The sequence below is a fragment of the Phocoena phocoena genome, chromosome 16 (assembly GCF_963924675.1).
Source record: "Phocoena phocoena chromosome 16, mPhoPho1.1, whole genome shotgun sequence".
Lineage (NCBI taxonomy): Eukaryota > Metazoa > Chordata > Mammalia > Artiodactyla > Phocoenidae > Phocoena > Phocoena phocoena.
Genome location: NC_089234.1, coordinates 63916173 through 63933669, shown reverse-complemented (window position 1 = coordinate 63933669; position 17497 = coordinate 63916173). Strand labels below are relative to the sequence as shown.

Here is a 17497-nt window from a genome sequence, read left to right as displayed (position 1 = left end):
CATCAGGACTTAAAGGCAAAGGCAGAGACCCAAAACCAGCTGGTTTTTCCTTATTAGCCTGGAGCAGAGTTTAAACCAGGCCAGACCCACTCCAGCTCTGGCCACAGCCTACTCTCTACATCCTGGTCCCAGGGGTTTGTTTGGTGGCAAACTGGCTTCACTTCATCCGAGGACCTAGCTTGAGTGAATTCATGGCTTCCTCAAGTGTGAGCATCCCTTGTTCCTGCCACTGGCAGTGCCACTCAGCCATGGACTTAGGAATTTGATCAAAAATACAAAAAAGCCCTTGGCATTCACACATTTAACATTTGGCATTTTTGTCTAAACAAGGAACTATCCTGAAAGGCCATGACACAATAATTTGTGATTTTGCTGAGGTATCACTTTGGACATGTACACCTGGACCTGGGGGTTCAGGGCTAGTCACTTACATGGTCCCTGAGCCTAAGCAACCATCAGTTCTCTAATTATGATCTCATACACATTTTATCTGAAAAATCAAATACAACAATGGTATAAGGGATCCACAAATGGCTTAGGGTACACCCTACTGTGAATGTCAAGGATTTATTTTATTCATATATTGTATAAAGAGTTTCAAAAGACTGAAGATGTTTTTTTTTTTTAAGTTGGCAAGCTTTTTTTGTATTATTTATTTATTTATTTATGGCTGCGTTGGGTCTTTGTTGCTGTGCGCAGGCTTTCTCTAGTTGCGGTGAGCGGGGGCTACTCTTCATTGTGGTGCGAGGGCTTCTCATTGCGCTGGCTTCTCTTGTTGTGGAGCACAGGCTCTAGGCACGCGGGCTTCAGCAGTTGTGGCTCGCGGGCTCTAGAGTGCAGGCTCAGTAGTTGTGGTGCAAGGGCTTAACTGCTCTGCGGCATGTGGGATCTTCCCGGACCAGGGCTCGAACCTGTGTCCCCTGCACTGGCAGGCAGATTCTTAACCACTGCGCTATAAGGGAAGCCCCTAACTATTTAATTATTTTTTATGTCAGCTTCCACATATGTAAAATGTGAGTATTAAAGCAGATCTACTGACAGGACTCTGATGAGAAATAGCTAATAAAAAACAATAAAACACTTTTCAAATATAGTGTTAGTACAAAAGATCATTTAAATAATAGGATTTAAAACATCATTGCTCTTTGTATTTGACATCTACTCCACATCATCATCATTATCATTATCAGCATTTATTTAGTAGATCTAGATCTTCTTTATCTTATTCCATGTGGTGTTTATATACATTCAACATTAGTTCATTAGACAATTCAGGATCATGGGAATTCTAAGATATCCCTCACTTCCCTAGATTTCTCCTCTCTAAATCACTTAACCTTAACAATAGTTTTGTCAACCTAAAGTTTTATACCAATCTATGCTGACACCCTTTTCTAGATCAGATAAGAAATAAGATATTTACCAACACTCTCAATTATTATTTTCTTGTCATAAAGCACATACCACAGAGTGGATATACTGCTCTGATATTTGTCACCCCTCTACTTATTTGGCTAAAGTAGGCTTGTCTGATACTTGGGTTGTCAGATCAAATTATAATTTCAACCCTTTAGCTATGTTTAGCCCCTTGGCAGTGGCTGAGTTGAGAATTTAGAATTCAGAAGCAGATGGTTCAGGAGCACGGTAACTAGATATGAAGCAGTTTACCTCCATGTCATTGGTTTACAACTGAACTTGGTTGATCACTATCGGTGTCCTATACAAGATGTAAGTGATCTGATTTGAATCTCTGATGAACAGCACCCATGCTAAAAAAACTCATCACTCTTGCACTAATTGGCATTTTTGTTGTCAGTGTCAGGACAGAAGCCAAGGACTGAATCAGTCTGGAAACCTGAACTGTGGCTATGTCTGAGTCATCAGTCTAGATGGCCCATTCAGCCTCTGGCCTTTCCTTAGAGTTTACAGCTCAGCGCAAATGTGTATACTTCACTCCCTGTGACTTCACAAAGCCAGATTAAAAGATGTTTACTTAAAATATATCTTTCTATGATAAGAATGGTAATAATGATAGTTAACATTTACTGGCCACTTGCTAGGAGCCAGGTATTATTCTAAGAGTATTTACTTAATTCTCACAGCAATCCCATGAGTTAGGTACTAATATTTCTCCCATTTTTTAGAGCTGAGGAAACTAAAGCACAGAGAAATTAAATAACTTGCCTAAGCCTTCTCAGATAATAAGTGGTGGAGGTAGAATCTAACTCTAAATACAATTTCTCTCTGCCTAATTACAGCATTTATTTGACTTCTTTTAAACATCATACTATACCACTGATATAAATTTTAAACATTCTATGTTCAAATCAAACAAGGCATATATCAATGTCTCAAGTTTAAAACTGCTCATCTTTCTGTACTAGTTATTATTTGTTTCTGAAAAGAGGTGATGGATCTTTCTTAAATTTGATTCACGTGCATCCTTATTCTGATTTTTTTTTTTAATATTTATTTATTTGTCTGCATTGGGTCTTAGTTGCACCACGCGGGATCTTCGTTGCAGCAATGTGGGATCTAGTTCCCTCACCAGGGATCGAACCTGGGCCCCTTGCATTGGGAGCGTGGAGTCTTAGCCACTGGACCAAGGAAGTCCCTTATTCTGGTTTTAAGGTAGTTAAAGACGTAGATTTTTACAATGGCTTTTATGCTTACTTATTTTTTTTCATTGTTTGAGTTAAACACTACCTGAACTTGGAAACATCCTCTGACCTTAACATTTCTAAATTAATAGAGAAGAGAGAATTAAATCAAATAAAACCCTGCCTACCATGCCATCCCAATATAAACATAGTGAATGATCACCAAATAAGCAATCCAGCTGCCTCTTTTTGTTAACATAGTAATTGGATTTCTTCCACCTATTCTTCATACAAAATTAAAAAGCAGATAAGAATTTTTTTAAAAAAACTGAGTCTCTATTTTATGAGACTTCCCATAGTAGCTAGGAAGGAAGTTTTTAGTACATTGAGATAAATGACCTTTAAAATAAAGTTCATGAGCACTTAGATCATTTTAAAGAATAAAAGAAATTAATCTGGTTCTCACAGTTTTCTTAAGACTTAGAAAAATATTATTTGCTATAATTACCAGCTAGAAATAGAAAAATAGAAATAGAAAATAATTACTTTTTTATGTTTCTTTTAGTTGCCATCTCTACTCAGTTATTCAAAGCGTGTTCTAAGCCTCATTTAGCACATATTTATTGCTCCAGTTTTGCTAGTAGATAAACTTTGGGGTGTTCCCCTAAAAAAGCTCTTATTAAACTAAATTAATAATGTGAACTTGGCAATCTCGGTTTTACTGATTTACATTTGCATGGCCATTCTAGTGTTTAATTTTCCTATGTACAAAATAATCATAATAAAGACCAACTTCACGGACAGTGGTGTAGTTCTGTCATTGTTATTAGAACATAATAACAATACATGATTGTAAATAACTTCAAAAAGGTGAAGTGCTAAGTAAATGTCTACTTAAAATATGATCTCTACATACTTAATTTCACTATGTCTAGTAATTTGCAGATAGAGATGCACCAAGATAATTGTTTATTATTTATGGCTGCTTCAATTTCTTTTAAGTTATTTCTTTGACCAGTCAGAGATAGGAAATCATCCAGATTTCCAAGGACTTGGAAGGATTTTGGAAGAAATCACTAAGTCATCATAATCCTAATATCACTTGAGGTCTCCTTCTTGTAACTCTACATCTTCTGAGTTTTTTCAAAATTGACTCTCAAATGCATTGCTAACAAGGGTGTATTCCTCTGAAAGGAGATGTCATGTAGTAGAGAAGAACTTGGACTTTGGTGTCATATAGACTTGGGTGTGAATCAGAGCTCTGAGGGGGCCCTGTGGAAATTTTTTCTCTGATCTTCAGTTTCCTCCTCTATACAAAGAAGGATAATGATATAGAATACCTTGGATGATCTCAGGGTGTACCTCCTGAGACTTTTTCAGATCCCTGAATTTGCAAAACCCACAGTAGCATATAATTTTTTCAGTTTCATTCTCCATAAAATGGGGATAACAATTCACACTTCCTGGGTTGTTGTATTAAATTACATTATGTATTAAATATGAACAATAAAGCTTGGTTGGTGTGGACACTGGACAGGGTCAGCTAGGATCACCAGAGAGCTGAGTAATTCATTCTAGCTTATCTGCATTTTAATAAGTCCAATTAGCAGTCAGCCACCAGTAGTTGAAATCTTGATCTAAATTAGAGAATATATGTGTGTTTTAAGTGTACTGTACTCTTTATTTCTGAGAAAACAGGCAACTCAGTCTGTGACTTGAACTGGAATCTCAAAAACCAGGGCATAAGAACAGACAGAACTGCCTCTCAGCTATGCGTAGTAGGGATTTTTGTTTGCTTGTTTGTTTGCGGTACACGGGCCTCTCACTCTTGTGGCCTCTCTCATTGCGGAGCACAGGCTCCGGACGCGCAGGCTCAGCGGCCGTGGCCCACAGGCCCAGCCGCTTTGCGGCATGTGGGATCCTCCCAGACAGGGGCATGAACCCGTGTTCCCTGCATCGGCTGGCGGACTCTCAACCACTGCGCCACCAGGGAAGGCCCGTAGTAGGGTTTTTAAGTCCAAAACTCAAGAGGAGCAGTCTATGGAAGGAAAAAAGAGTCTGATTCTAGGGCTTGGACAGAAAGTAAAGACCTGATGTAAAACAAAGGTTGTTCCAAGGTGGGCAGGAAAAATAGTGGTTAAGCCAGTTAAGGAAAATGCAAAAGTATGAAAGTGCCTCTTATGGGGCACCTACAGAAGAACTCTTGGGCAAGGTGGGTGCTGTAAACAGCCCCAATCATTTCCAAAAGCAAAAGTCCCCCATATCAATTATCTCAAGAATTGTGAGCATCCACTAAGCCAAAGCACATATATTGATAGTCATTGCTCAATGACTGGTGCACAAAGAACAACCAAACATTTTTAGCTCCTTTCCTCATTTGAATTGATTCTTAACAGTATTTCTGTGTTAAACTAACATCATAATTGTTAATGACAATTGAATCAGTTAATGTTGCTGAGAGTTTAGGTCATTTGATCTTTTCTGGCACACAATAAGCGTTCATTAAATATTTGTTGAATTGTGTGAATAATTTAGGACAACTCAACAATTAATAGATTCTTTTTATAGCATGCTACAAATATTTATTAAGTGACTAATTTGTGCCATGCCTTGAGATTAAAACTGTGTGGCCTATATACATTTTTTCATGGCTTCGATTCTCAAGGAGTTGATCTAGTTAAATAGATAAAGCATTAATGCATAAATGAAAACTCAGTTTAATTCAGCAATATAAGAAATGTTATAACCATTAGTTGTTTAATTACATAATAATTGGAAGAAATAATGAACAAAGGCAGGAAGGAAAGATAAAGCAAGGAAATACCGGTGGAACTTTTTGGAGACAAGGATTTGTGTAGAAGAGTGGCAGATCAGACCAGAAAGGTTGTTTATGTTTTATAGGATCAGTATGATCACATTTCTGATTATACCAAGGCTTTTCTTATTCCTATTTGAAATCTGCACAATATTGTCAGGCCAGTGGGCTGTCTACAAACAGATTTATCCCCAGCTCAGTTTACACTGTGGTAAATTTTTGGTTTAAGTCCCCTGTGACATTGTAGATATTTGCTTATCCCTTTTATTGACATTATCACCCACATTTTTTTTTTTTGGCTGCGTCACGTGGCTTGTGGGATCTTAGTTCCCTGACCAGGGATTGAACCTGGGCCCCCGGCATTGAAAGCGTCCTAACCACTGGACCTCCAGGGAATTCCCTCACCCACATTTTTAATTAAAGCTTATTGTCTAGGTTATAAGATGAAAGGAGAGAATCTCTAATATATTAACAGGAGACTTCTTGGTTAGACTACGTTTTAACTAATCCATTCTCAGTTTGGAATGAAAAGCAGTTGGGTGATGAGGCAAAATAAAGAAGGTTTTCCAGGTCTTCCGTTAAAGTATGCTGACTTTGATAGGAAGTTTGCTAAAGCAAGAAACACCAAATGGGTAGATCCATATGCAAATAAAAATAAGAACTTGAATAGGGATATAAAATACAAATTCCTTTTGATAGATTTCAGGTAATAACTTCTCAGAAATGTGTATTAGCCCTTGCTATTTCAATCAACAAATTTTATTGAGTCTTCTTTGTGAAAACAGTCTAAGACTTAGTCTTATGTTATTTTTCTGTTCTCTTCTTGCTTCTGTTAAATAAACACTAAGTCCCTAAAATCAAAGTTAATAATTTTAATAATCCTTTGCCTACCGATACATATGAAAATAATGGCGAGTTTCCTTCTTTTGGGTGATTTTTGAACTAACCTGCATAATTACTTTTCATGAGAAGACAGTGGAGGGGGTGGGGCAATGAAAAGAGAATACATTTTAAACTAAGAGGCCTAGGTTTGAATTCCCCCAGCTGAGCAGCTCACTGGTTGGCTACCTTTGGGAAAGCTAAACTTCCTTAAGCCTTAGTTTCCTCCTTGTAACATGCAAATAGCAATACCTTTCAGGGTTGCTGTGAGTGTTGAATAAGAGATCACTTAGGCTGCTCCTGTCTTAGAGTACACTTGGAAGAAATAGTAATTCCCATCTCCTTGCCTTCACATCATTAGTGTTAGTGTGATTATTTGGGTCATGCATAAGAACACTGAACTTTATTTTCAGCTTTCTGAGATGTCCAAGCTGCCCAAAAATAGAATCTGAGTGGAATCACCCAGAGACTGGCACACTGGCATTTCAGATATTCAGTGATAGCATTACGAAGAGAGAATATTTCAAGTATTATTTTCCTACCCTTAACTTGCAAAAAATGTACTGACCCATGTTGATGTGCTGAGAAATAACACAAAGCATTGAAATTTACTTTCAAAAGAACAAAGGTCTTAAATTGTCTGAACAAAATGACTATCATAAATGGAACAAAAAAATAGGTCTGTTAAAGCATTCAGACTGCCTTCAATGCCCTATCTTTCAGCATTAATGCCTGATGTTTCAGTCCACATATCAATTCATGTTCTCAGCTAAAAATACTGCAGATACAATGTTTCTGAAAGCATTCGTTTTTTTCTTTCTATATTTTCTCTTTGCTTGTTTGTTTAGTCATACAAAAGAATTTCAGGGTTCCTTTCTGTCAGAAAAATTATAAACAAAATTCAACACAGTGTTTCCTTAAAGTACTTACTAAAAGAGACAGTAGGTTTTATGTTCATTTTTACCCTTAATTTTTTTTCAAATACTGCAGAAATGCAAACTTTTAAACATGTACAGTAGTTATGAGCACAGACTTAGAGTTAGCCTTAGGTTTAATCCTGGTCCAGTCACTCACCCATTGTGTTACCTTGGGTAAGTTTTTAACCTCTTTCTAAGCCTTAGATTCTTACCTGTAAAATGAGAATTCTAACAGTACCTACTTCATAGTTTGTTGAAGGAATACGTAAAATAAAGTACAATGTCCATGAAGAGCCTAACACAGTGCCTAGCATACAGCTAAAGAATGTTAACTTACTTCTACCGAGATGATAAGTTTATATGTGTGTTAATATAATCATTATATTAATGTGGTGAGCAGGAGGAATCAATTGTAGACCTCAGGATTACATGCCTGATACTAATTGTCTTGGATTTCTTCAGTTAATCATAGATGCTCTTTTAAAAAATAACTCTGGGAACAGATTTCCTTCTTATAAATAATACTTCCTAAAAAGTGTAAACTTTGGGGCTTCCCTGGTGGCCCAGTGTTTGAGAGTCCGCCTGCCGATGCAGGGGACGCGGGTTCGTGCCCCGGTCCGGGAAGATCCCACATGCCGCGAAGCGGCTGGGCCCGTGAGCCATGGCCACTGAGCCTGCGCGTCCGGAGCCTGCGCTCCACAACGGGCGAGGCCACAAGAGTGAGAGGCCCGCGTACCACAAAAAAAAAAAAAAAAAAGTGTAAACTTTGATATGTCCTCCATATCAAAAGCACAAGTAAAGGAAGCCTTACAGTGCTTTCATAGAAACCACATAGTAAAGCTTTAATCTACCCCAAAACTGGGGGTGCACACATTATTATAATAACTGATTATTTTCCCATATTTACTTTAATAAATGTATCAACCATACTCTCAGTTTTGTATCAGGTAAAGATGTTTACACGTGTCACATGCATCCTCCGCATGGATATGTTGTGCATTCCTTATGTTTTATTCTTTAAAAGTTCATGTTTATTATCCTTTTCACCTCATCAAAGGAGAAATCAAGAAAGCCTGTTTCCTTAGTCATCTTAGTCATTATCCACCCACACCATCCATCCAGGTTAAGAACATCGCACAGATTGAGTTAGTAAAGTTGATCCGAAAGAGCAATCTGTTCTAAGTGACGGTCCCAGGATCTGCCACGGAACCCTGTAAATACCCTTCATTACTCTGGCAGGGCAGTATCACATTTCCTTCATGCTACTTTTGTGGCTGACACAGTTAGGCAGTGAGATTTGGGCTCTGGATGATCCTGGTTGATTGACACAGGAACGGTCCTTCTCCTGGGACAGGTAATCACAAATTTACTTTTCAGGATAATAAGTATTCTGTTTATAGTTTGTTTAGATGTTTTTAGTTTTTAAAACTAAATAGGTTTTGAACTTACAGCTTTTTAAGTTTTTTTAGTTTTAGTTTTAAGCAAGTGTTTTCAGTACCGTTGAGATGAAAAAGACATTTCTTAAGGATTTAATTGTAGTTCTCAATTACACTGTATCATGGGGTTTGTTTAAGACCCTCTATAATCCACCATACATACATTGTTTTGGATGGTCAAGAACTTGCCTCTGCTGTGTTCTTCTCATTAGCAAAGGTTAGAAAATAATACAAGTCTCTATTCTTTTTTTTTTTTTTGCGGTACGTGGGCCTCTCACTGTTGTGGCCTCTCCCGTTGCGGAGCACAGGCTCCGGACGCGCAGGCCCAGCGGCCACGGCTCACGGGCCTAGCCGCTCTGCGGCATGTGGGACCTTCCCGCACCAGGGCACGAACCCGTGTCCCCTGCATCGGCAGGCGGACTCTCAACTACTGCGCCACCAGGGAAGCCCACAAGTCTCTATTCTTTAAAAATAAGATATAGAGGATTGTTGTTTTTTCATCTGATACTTGAGGGGAATACCTCAATATAAATCTATAAACTTTAAGCAAAACTCATTGAAAATTTGGTATATGTCAGAAATTTCTTTTAAAGAATAAAAATCTAAAGCAATCTGGAAAAATAGCAAATACAAAAATTTTACATGAATCTACTAGCACAGAAATTCTCACATGCTTATCCTCCAAGTGAAGACTTCCTCTGTCATAGATCTTCCAGATTCCTTGGCATTCCTGTGGATCACCCCAATGTGAGTAAACTGTTTCTATAACTGAGTGACTAAATTAAGAAAACAGCTGAAGGCAAGCACAAGATCATGTTCAAACCACAATAAACACATGTGTTAGATGGGGCACTCAACTTTATGGGGAAGGCTTAAGACATGTAAACTTGTGTTTACTTGTCACTTATGAAATTTGTTTTTAACTATGTTGTATATATTTTTTAAGTTTTAAAAAGTATTCTTTGTACCAGTAAATTCTGGTAAAATCTAAGCTAGTAGGTTTGTGGTGTAATGTTTATACAATTACTAAGATGATATGTAGGGTAGGGGCTACATTACTTGGGAGCAGAAACCAATTTTAAAAAACTAGAATCTAGAATACAAGGTTGATATACTGTAAGCAAGGTATCCACAGTTGCTGAATATTATTTATTTAAAATATTTATATGCAACTTTTTTTCAAAGAGCTCATTTTTTTTTTTTTTAATATGGAACGCTTCACGAATTTGCGTGTCATCCTTGCGCAGGGGCCATGCTAATCTTCTCTGTATCATTCCAATTTTAGTATATGTGCTGCCGAAGCGAGCACAAGCTCAAATTTTTTGTACACTATCTGTATTTGAAAATGTTACAGTAAAAATGAAAGAAAGATTACTGCTATTCAGAAATTCTTTGTCTCTTTATTCTGTAACTTTTTTTTTTTTGGCATTTTAAACCGATTTTAATTCTCCCTATTGATTCCTAATTTCACTGCCCAACCAACTCTAGTTTATCTTTCAGTATGGGTCTCCTTCCACCTCAGTGTTCTATACCTGGGTGAAAGGTAGGATACCAGGCTTATCATGGAACAGTTTGCAAGGAAGCAGAAATATGTTCACTTACAGTGTGTGTAGACATTTCCCTTTGGAAAATCATATAGTAGCACATCTTTGTGCTAAATGAAATGGAGGTTTTACTTTTTCCTGTCCCGACTCAAGACTTAGCAGCACTTATATTGATTATGCATCAAGATCTGAAAGGGATAGTGGGGGAAGATCCTCTCTTTAAATAAAAAGAAATCGTTGGAGCACCTACCTAAATAGAAAATGCAGAAACACAATTAAGTAGTCTTGAGGTTAATTTCAGCACAGGTAAGAGATCAAACAACCCTGTACACTGAAGATCTAGATTAATGCAGTAATGAAAATAATCTATCCATATAACTCAGTTATTCTTGTGCCCTCTTCCCACCTTAGTAACAGTGCTTTCAGTCTGGATTATTTTAAAGTTTTCCTCAATAGTCTTTTTCATTTTGCCTGTGTAAATTCAAAGTTCCTTAACAAAAGGTATAGTGAAGCTTCTGATTTGATCATAATAAACAAAGTTTATATCTATTCAGTATACTATAGGGAGTCTCTAGGTGACTGAAAAAGGTAAAAAGATCTCTTAGTAAATGCCATGAGGGCAGGAATTTTGGTATGTTTTGTGCACTGCTTTATACCCAATACCTGGTACATAGTAGGCATTAGATAAATATTTGTTGAATGAATGGGAAGAAATTCTACAAGTATTGTGTGATTTAATTAAGAAAGGTAGGTTTATGGGCTTCCCTGGTGGCGCAGTGGTTGAGAGTCCGCCTGCCAATGCAGCAGACACCGGTTCGTGCCCTGGTCTGGGAGGATCCCACATGCCTCGGAGCGGCTGGGCCCGTGAGCCATGGTCACTGAGCCTGCGCGTCCGCAGCCTGTGCTCCCCAACGGGAGAGGCCACGACAGTGAGAGGCCCGCGTACCACAAAAAAATAAAAATAAAAATAAGAAAGGTAGGTTTAAATCAATGTATTTCATGCTACCCAAATCTAAGAATGACCCTTAAAAGAAAGAAAAAAAAAACCAATGGCATTTATCTGAATTTTCAAAACCCAGGCTTCTACCAAGACTGAAATAATGGGGTTAACTTTTTTTTTCCAAATTCATATTCTGAAAATATATGAAATTAATATCAAAGAGCCTATACTTTGACAAAGTAGGTTTTTGAGCAGATGTTGGTTTGGCTAAGGATTCTTTTTTATTGTTCGGCAATGCTTGTGTAAAAGAAGAAATCTGGCATAGACTTTTTCAAAATAATATACAAAAAAAAGTTATTCCAGGTACTCATAAATGAATAGGAGTTATAATGTGTTACATTATATAGTAATTTTGACTTTTAAACAGTATCTGATTAGTTTTTTTTCTGAAAAAGTTTGTTCAAACTAATTTGTTACTGGGTTTATTCTCGGACTGATGGCTTTTTCCTCTCCATTTTTCCTGTGATCTCTAGTTAACAACTTTTAATGTTAGTTATCTTCTCTGCTTTTTCTAAGCCTTTGGACAAACAGTTAAAAAAAAAAAACCCTCAGCTTTAAAATGTTGGACCTCACTTTCATACTGGCTTTTCATAGCCAAATTTCCTAAAATGTATCAGTGATTAAATGAGAGTAAATTTCCCATGAATTAAAGTTAATTCTCTTACCTTCTGTGTAGTTCAGGGAACTCTACTCAGTGCTCTGTGGTGACCTAAATGGGAAGGAAATCCAAAAAAGAGGGGATATATGTATATGTATGGCTGATTCACTTTGCTGTACAGTAGAAACTAACATAGCATCATAAAGCAGCTATACTCCAATAAAATTAATTATTAAAAAAAATAAAGCTAATTCTCTTAAAAATTAAGAATTTTGATATATTTCAAAAAATAATGCCATTTTATTTGACAGATGGAATGTGTTATAACCAATTTAGTATTAATTCCAAACATAAATAAATAAACAACTTGGGCCTCTAGCTGTAAGTGAAATTCTATAGGTAGGAAAACTGACTGACCCCCACCTCCCATAGGTGCTGTCCTGCTGTGGAATCCCTTTGCTCAGTTTTCTCCTATCCAATCAGGTGGAATGTTTCACAGGCACATGGTTTATACAGCTCAAAATAACTTGGGACCTGTGAGCTGACAAATGCTCTGGCTCCGGTGGTGACAGGTTGTCCAGCTTCTAACAGCCATCTTCACTGAAACTAAGGTTAATTCCTCACTCTATGGACGGCTACTCTCCATTTCCAAGGACGTGAAGAATTTTCTTTTTCTCCTGTGCTTTCATCTAAAAGTTCTCCTTGGATAATTATCGTCACGGTGGAGTGCTTGGTTTGGACATCCTCATCTGGGTCAACTAAAAAAAGAAAGGTAATATCCAGATTTAAGTTCTCAAGTATGTTTTGATAACAAGAAACTGACAATGGGAAAGGGATATTTCCAAGACCTAATTACTGTTGCTTAGAGCGAAACCGAGGATAACTTTCTAATTACGTAGGATGGGACACAAAATTATGTGAAAAATAAAGTTTTCTACGTGGTCAAATTTTGGAGGGGATTGATGAGACCCTCAGAGATCACAACCTACTCGGGTCCTAAAGGAAAATATCTTAACAGAGGAAGTCGTGACATGTGTATTATCATTGGCATTTTCCATACATTCATTTATTAAAATTACAGTGTTTGTATAGAGAATATGTGTGCAATGCCTATTTCCTTTTAAAAGGAAATCAAATCTAAAATAATATGACTCCATAGTTAAAGACTTTCATTTAACATTTTTTTTATCATGTAAAAGGATATGCTTGCTATATTTAGTGTTGGGAGATCTGCTCCCTGGATTAATGTACACAACAGCTGCAGAACGTCTTGCTCAAAGGACATTGCTCTTTCTTTCTCCTTTCTCTCCCCCTCTCTCTCTTTCTCTCCCTCTCTCCCTCCCTCCCTCTCTCCCTCCCTCCCTCCCTCTCTCTCTCTCTCTCTCTCTCTCTCTCCCTCCCTCCCTCCCTCCCTTTTCAGCTGCATCAGAAAGACACTTGACAGTCAGTGGCAAGTGTTTGACTTGGTACATTGCACTATTAGCGGTAATTAGATGCACAACTTGAACTATATTTTAATAACCGTATAAACAAAGAAAAAGAAAACATGAGTTAATCTGTATTTCCATTCCCAAAAAGTGAACATTACAGTAAGGGTGCTAAGAAATTTTATTATCTTATCAACAGATTTTTTTACTCATACTTGTTAAAGATACTAGCATCGATCAGTTTGAAAGAAACAAAACAGCTAACCAGTTTCCTTTCTGAAAAAATTGTTATTCAACTACTTTCACATTGGTAATGATGAAATGAATTCTACAAGCTCTAAATTTAAAAATTGTTATAACTTTTTAGTCTCTCCTTAATAATAACTCTTAACTTCACATAAAATCCATATAATCCTTTTCTAGGAAATTAAGAATGTCTACACTTATAGCTATAATAAACATATTTTTAAACAAAAATTAAGATATGCTGTCTGATACACCATTTGACAATAATCAAAATATTTAAAATCAAGGCCATCCCATGAAATCTGAAATATATGCACACTGTACTTACTTTGTCGGGACACAAAATTATAAACATTAGAGAATCTTATAATAATGGAGTATGAAACAAACAGTTGGACATTATCCAAATTCTGGAGGTTTGTCTCTATTCCCACTTGTAGAATATGGCTAATGCTATTGGAACTCCTAACAACGTATTAAAGCACCAGTGTTCCATATGTGTACAATTTAGAATATAGACTCTACTACAGACTCTAATACATCGATTGTATAATAGAATATAGTTTCTAGCTTACAAAGGCACACATTCAATGGAATGGACTCAGAACCACAATTCATGGACACAAGAAATTCAATAAATTTTTATCCCAATAGGGTTTTGGAATTCATAGAGATGGTTTTTCAAACTTATTTTTGAAGAAACGGGACTACAGATAAATTAGGTTTCACTGTGAAAGGACTTTAATGAACTAATGTTAGTATATGAAAAGGTGACAGCTAAATTTTTTAGGTTAACTCCTGGATGCAATAGGAGTAATGAACTCAGCTCATTAACCTGAAAATAGAAGATGAATGAGACTGCTAACCCCAGAATAATTAGTCTCCTCATTGACATTGAGATTTGACAAAGGCATGGCTTGTAGCATGGTGTCATTGCCTATAAAAAGCCAAAAAAAATGAAAAGATTTTATCTCTTTTCCTCTCTTAAGAGATATAGAAGGATCAAACACCACAGAAATATTTTCTTAAATTTTTATGGTGCTTTACAGCTGATAAAGAGCTTTTAAAACTGCTAAGGCCTTGGGCTTTTGCTTAATGGGAACAACCCGTGTACAGACAAAATGGTGTGTTGAGAAATTTAAGAACATGTTTTCAGCAGTTACATTTTTGGTGGGCACAAAAGTTGGTGCGACTATTTACCTGCAGTCACTGAAGAGTTCCTACAGCTCATGTATAACTAGAGTCACCTTGACAAGCTCTGTATAGACTGTGTGCTACATAGCCCTCCACCTGGAGTCACAATGCACCCCACGGTCTGAGAGAGGCCCAGCAGAGCCTTCACACCAAGGGCTGGAACTAGAACTAGATCTTGAGATCACAAGCCGAACTGGGGTACTTGCTCCTCTCCCCATCGAGCAAACGTGTCAATTAGGGAAGTTATCATTTTTCAAATCCTTAAACACCTAAAGAAAATGAACCCAAATATTAAGAGGCTGAAGAAGGATGAAAATGTTTACATTTTTTTTCTTATTTAAAATGAATCTTTGAGTTAATGGGGATTGACAAAGTTTTCTCATTTGGGACTTCGGTATAAGAGCTAAGTTCATCATGAATGGTGAATTGAGAGTGAAATAAAAACCTCATTTTTGTGACTACCACCAAACCCTTTTTTTGATCCTAGATTCCTGAAGCCATCTTACTTGGCTTCATTACCTTTTTTAAGGGTCACAGAATTTACTTCTATACTATTTATTTGCTATATTTCAGATTAAATACTAACTTTGGGCTCTGGTTTTGGTATCTTTTACACTAGTGCTCCCCTACAGAAAAGGATTACCTTAAATTTGTATAGTGTTCTACATTTCTAAAGTTCCTTCACAAACAAACCCATGAAGTAAGCAGCGTAGTTCTGTTCCTTAGTTTAGGGGTGAGTTAATTAAAGATGTCTATCTTTTCCTATTCCAGCTCTCTAGCCAAATAACTATTAAATATTTATTAGACTGTTTTTGTGTTCCCCTAGAAACCAGATTTGTTTTCTCATTTAATATCTAAGAATATTTCATAGCCAGAAAACTTCAGTATTCATGTTTTAATCCAAGTTACTTCATATTAGGTTTTGCCAATTCTCTGGTCAATGCCCCGATTTAAATGTTCATATTATAAGCAAAAGATGAGTTTATAACTCATGTTACTTCCAACAAGGTCTTCTCAGAACCTACAGAAGAATAGTGTTAACATGACTTGAGAAATATGCCCAAAGGTATCAGCATTAAGTTTTGTTTTTGTAAACGAGAGTCTTAACATTTTCAGCAAGTTCTTAGGTCAGATCCTCTTTTCAGCAAAATTCGTAGGGAAAAAATATAGATATTTGGCAAAAGAAAGTGAAGAACATTCAATAAGCATCCTATGTGGCTAAATTAGTTTACACGATCTACTAAAGTTGGTCTTGATGCCACATTAACTGCCTCATTTCAAATCCAAGACCATTTCATCAAAAGCACAATCTGTTTTCAATGGCATTTATTCATTCTTAGTTTGAAAGCAGTGTAATATCTGTTTCAATTTATAATAAACAGAAAGAAGGAAGCAACGTCCAATGTCACCTGAACACACCAGTTGAAATGCCTAAGAGAACTTTGACAGTTGTCAAATGAAATGTTTAAGAGAACCCTTCCTAAAACTTGCTCCTGCCTCATCCCAGTAAATAATTCCACCACTCTCCTAGTTGCTTAGGCCATAAATACTGGAGTCACTCTTGACTCTGGTCTTTCTCTTGTACCCTACTTTCAATCCATCATTAAATCATCCTGGCTCTATTTTCAAAAGATATCTCAAATCTGACCATTTCTCACCATCTTCCTCTAATACTACTCATTGATTCAAACCAGCATCCTCTCTTGCATTCTTTGCATAGCAGGCACAATTGAACTTTCTCAAAACCATGTCATCTGCTTCAAAAAACTTTAAAATGGTTTCCCATTCACACATTTAGTAAAACTCAGAGTCTTTCCCATGGTCTGAAAGATCTTACATGCTCTAGCCTTCCACTCTTCTTTCTCACTCACCTCCTGGCCCACTGGGCTTGACTTGGACACACCAAACATTCACCTCCCTTGGCCTTGACACTTACTTCTTCCTCCCAGATGGTCACGTGGCTAACTTCTCCACTGCATGAGAAGCTTTGCCTGACATTCCTAGCCAAAATGTCAGTAGCACACCTTCTTCTCTACCTCATCATTCTCCAGTCCCTTGCCCTACTTTATTTTTCTTCTTAACATTTATATCTTCCCTACTAGAATGTCAACTCCATGAGGACAAGGACTTTGTCTGTTGTTCACTGATGAATCCTCAGGGCCTAGAAGGGTGCCTGGCACATAGTAAATGCTCAGTTAATATTTATGGGATGAATAAATGAAAGCTGGGTTATCCATAATAGCTCTTGGGTTTTTTAAAACTATAACTTTTATAACAGATAGTTTTAAAATTAATGCTTGAAAGAGAAAGTAATACATTTTCATATTTCCTATTTTAGGTAATATTTATCAGTTTAACAATTTACACATGCATTTCCACCTGAGAACCATCTGAGATGGAATTGTTATTATACCATTTGATAGGTGAGGATAATTGAGATTCAGATGCATTAAGTGACTTGCTCAAGATAGCAAAGTTATTTAGTGTTGGGGCTGGGATTCAAACCCAGGTTTTTTATGATAATCAGATGTTCTTTGATCCTTCTGGTATGAAAACAAAGCATAATTCCAGTTATTTTATCCACCATAAATAAATTTTTATTTGAAAGTCACTTTGAAGTTATTACTGCTTTTACCAGTTTATATTTTTTCTTTGTGTCTGTAAGGTTCCTTTGTAAGTATGATTTCTATTTATCTGTCTTACTTTAGCCTGAAACTTTAAAAGAAGATAAACAAGCATAGATTTAGTAGGAAATTCTAATGAACAAAAGAATTCAACAGATACGTTTCTGACCACCTTCTGTGTGCTGTGTGTGTACAGAGATGAGGGTGTACAAAACAA

The 17497-nt window shown here is 36.8% G+C and overlaps 1 protein-coding gene and 1 non-coding gene across 3 annotated transcripts in view; one reads left to right on the top strand and one right to left on the bottom strand.

Annotated features, from left to right (window-relative positions):
• The first annotated feature begins 9317 nt into the window (after positions 1-9317).
• MYPN (myopalladin) overlaps positions 9318-17497 on the top strand; it is a 76915-nt gene continuing 68735 nt past the window's right edge. The window contains exon 1 of one of the 2 annotated variants that reach the window (XM_065893860.1): positions 9318-9394. In XM_065893860.1, coding sequence (XP_065749932.1) covers positions 9318-9394 — 77 coding nt within the window. Of the gene's footprint in view, positions 9395-12356; positions 12556-17497 lie in introns of those variants that run through there. The other variant, XM_065893859.1, reaches the window with a different exon arrangement.
• Positions 9850-9956, bottom strand: LOC136136746 (U6 spliceosomal RNA). Its single transcript, XR_010656682.1, has one exon. It is a non-coding gene; the product is annotated as a U6 spliceosomal RNA (small nuclear RNA).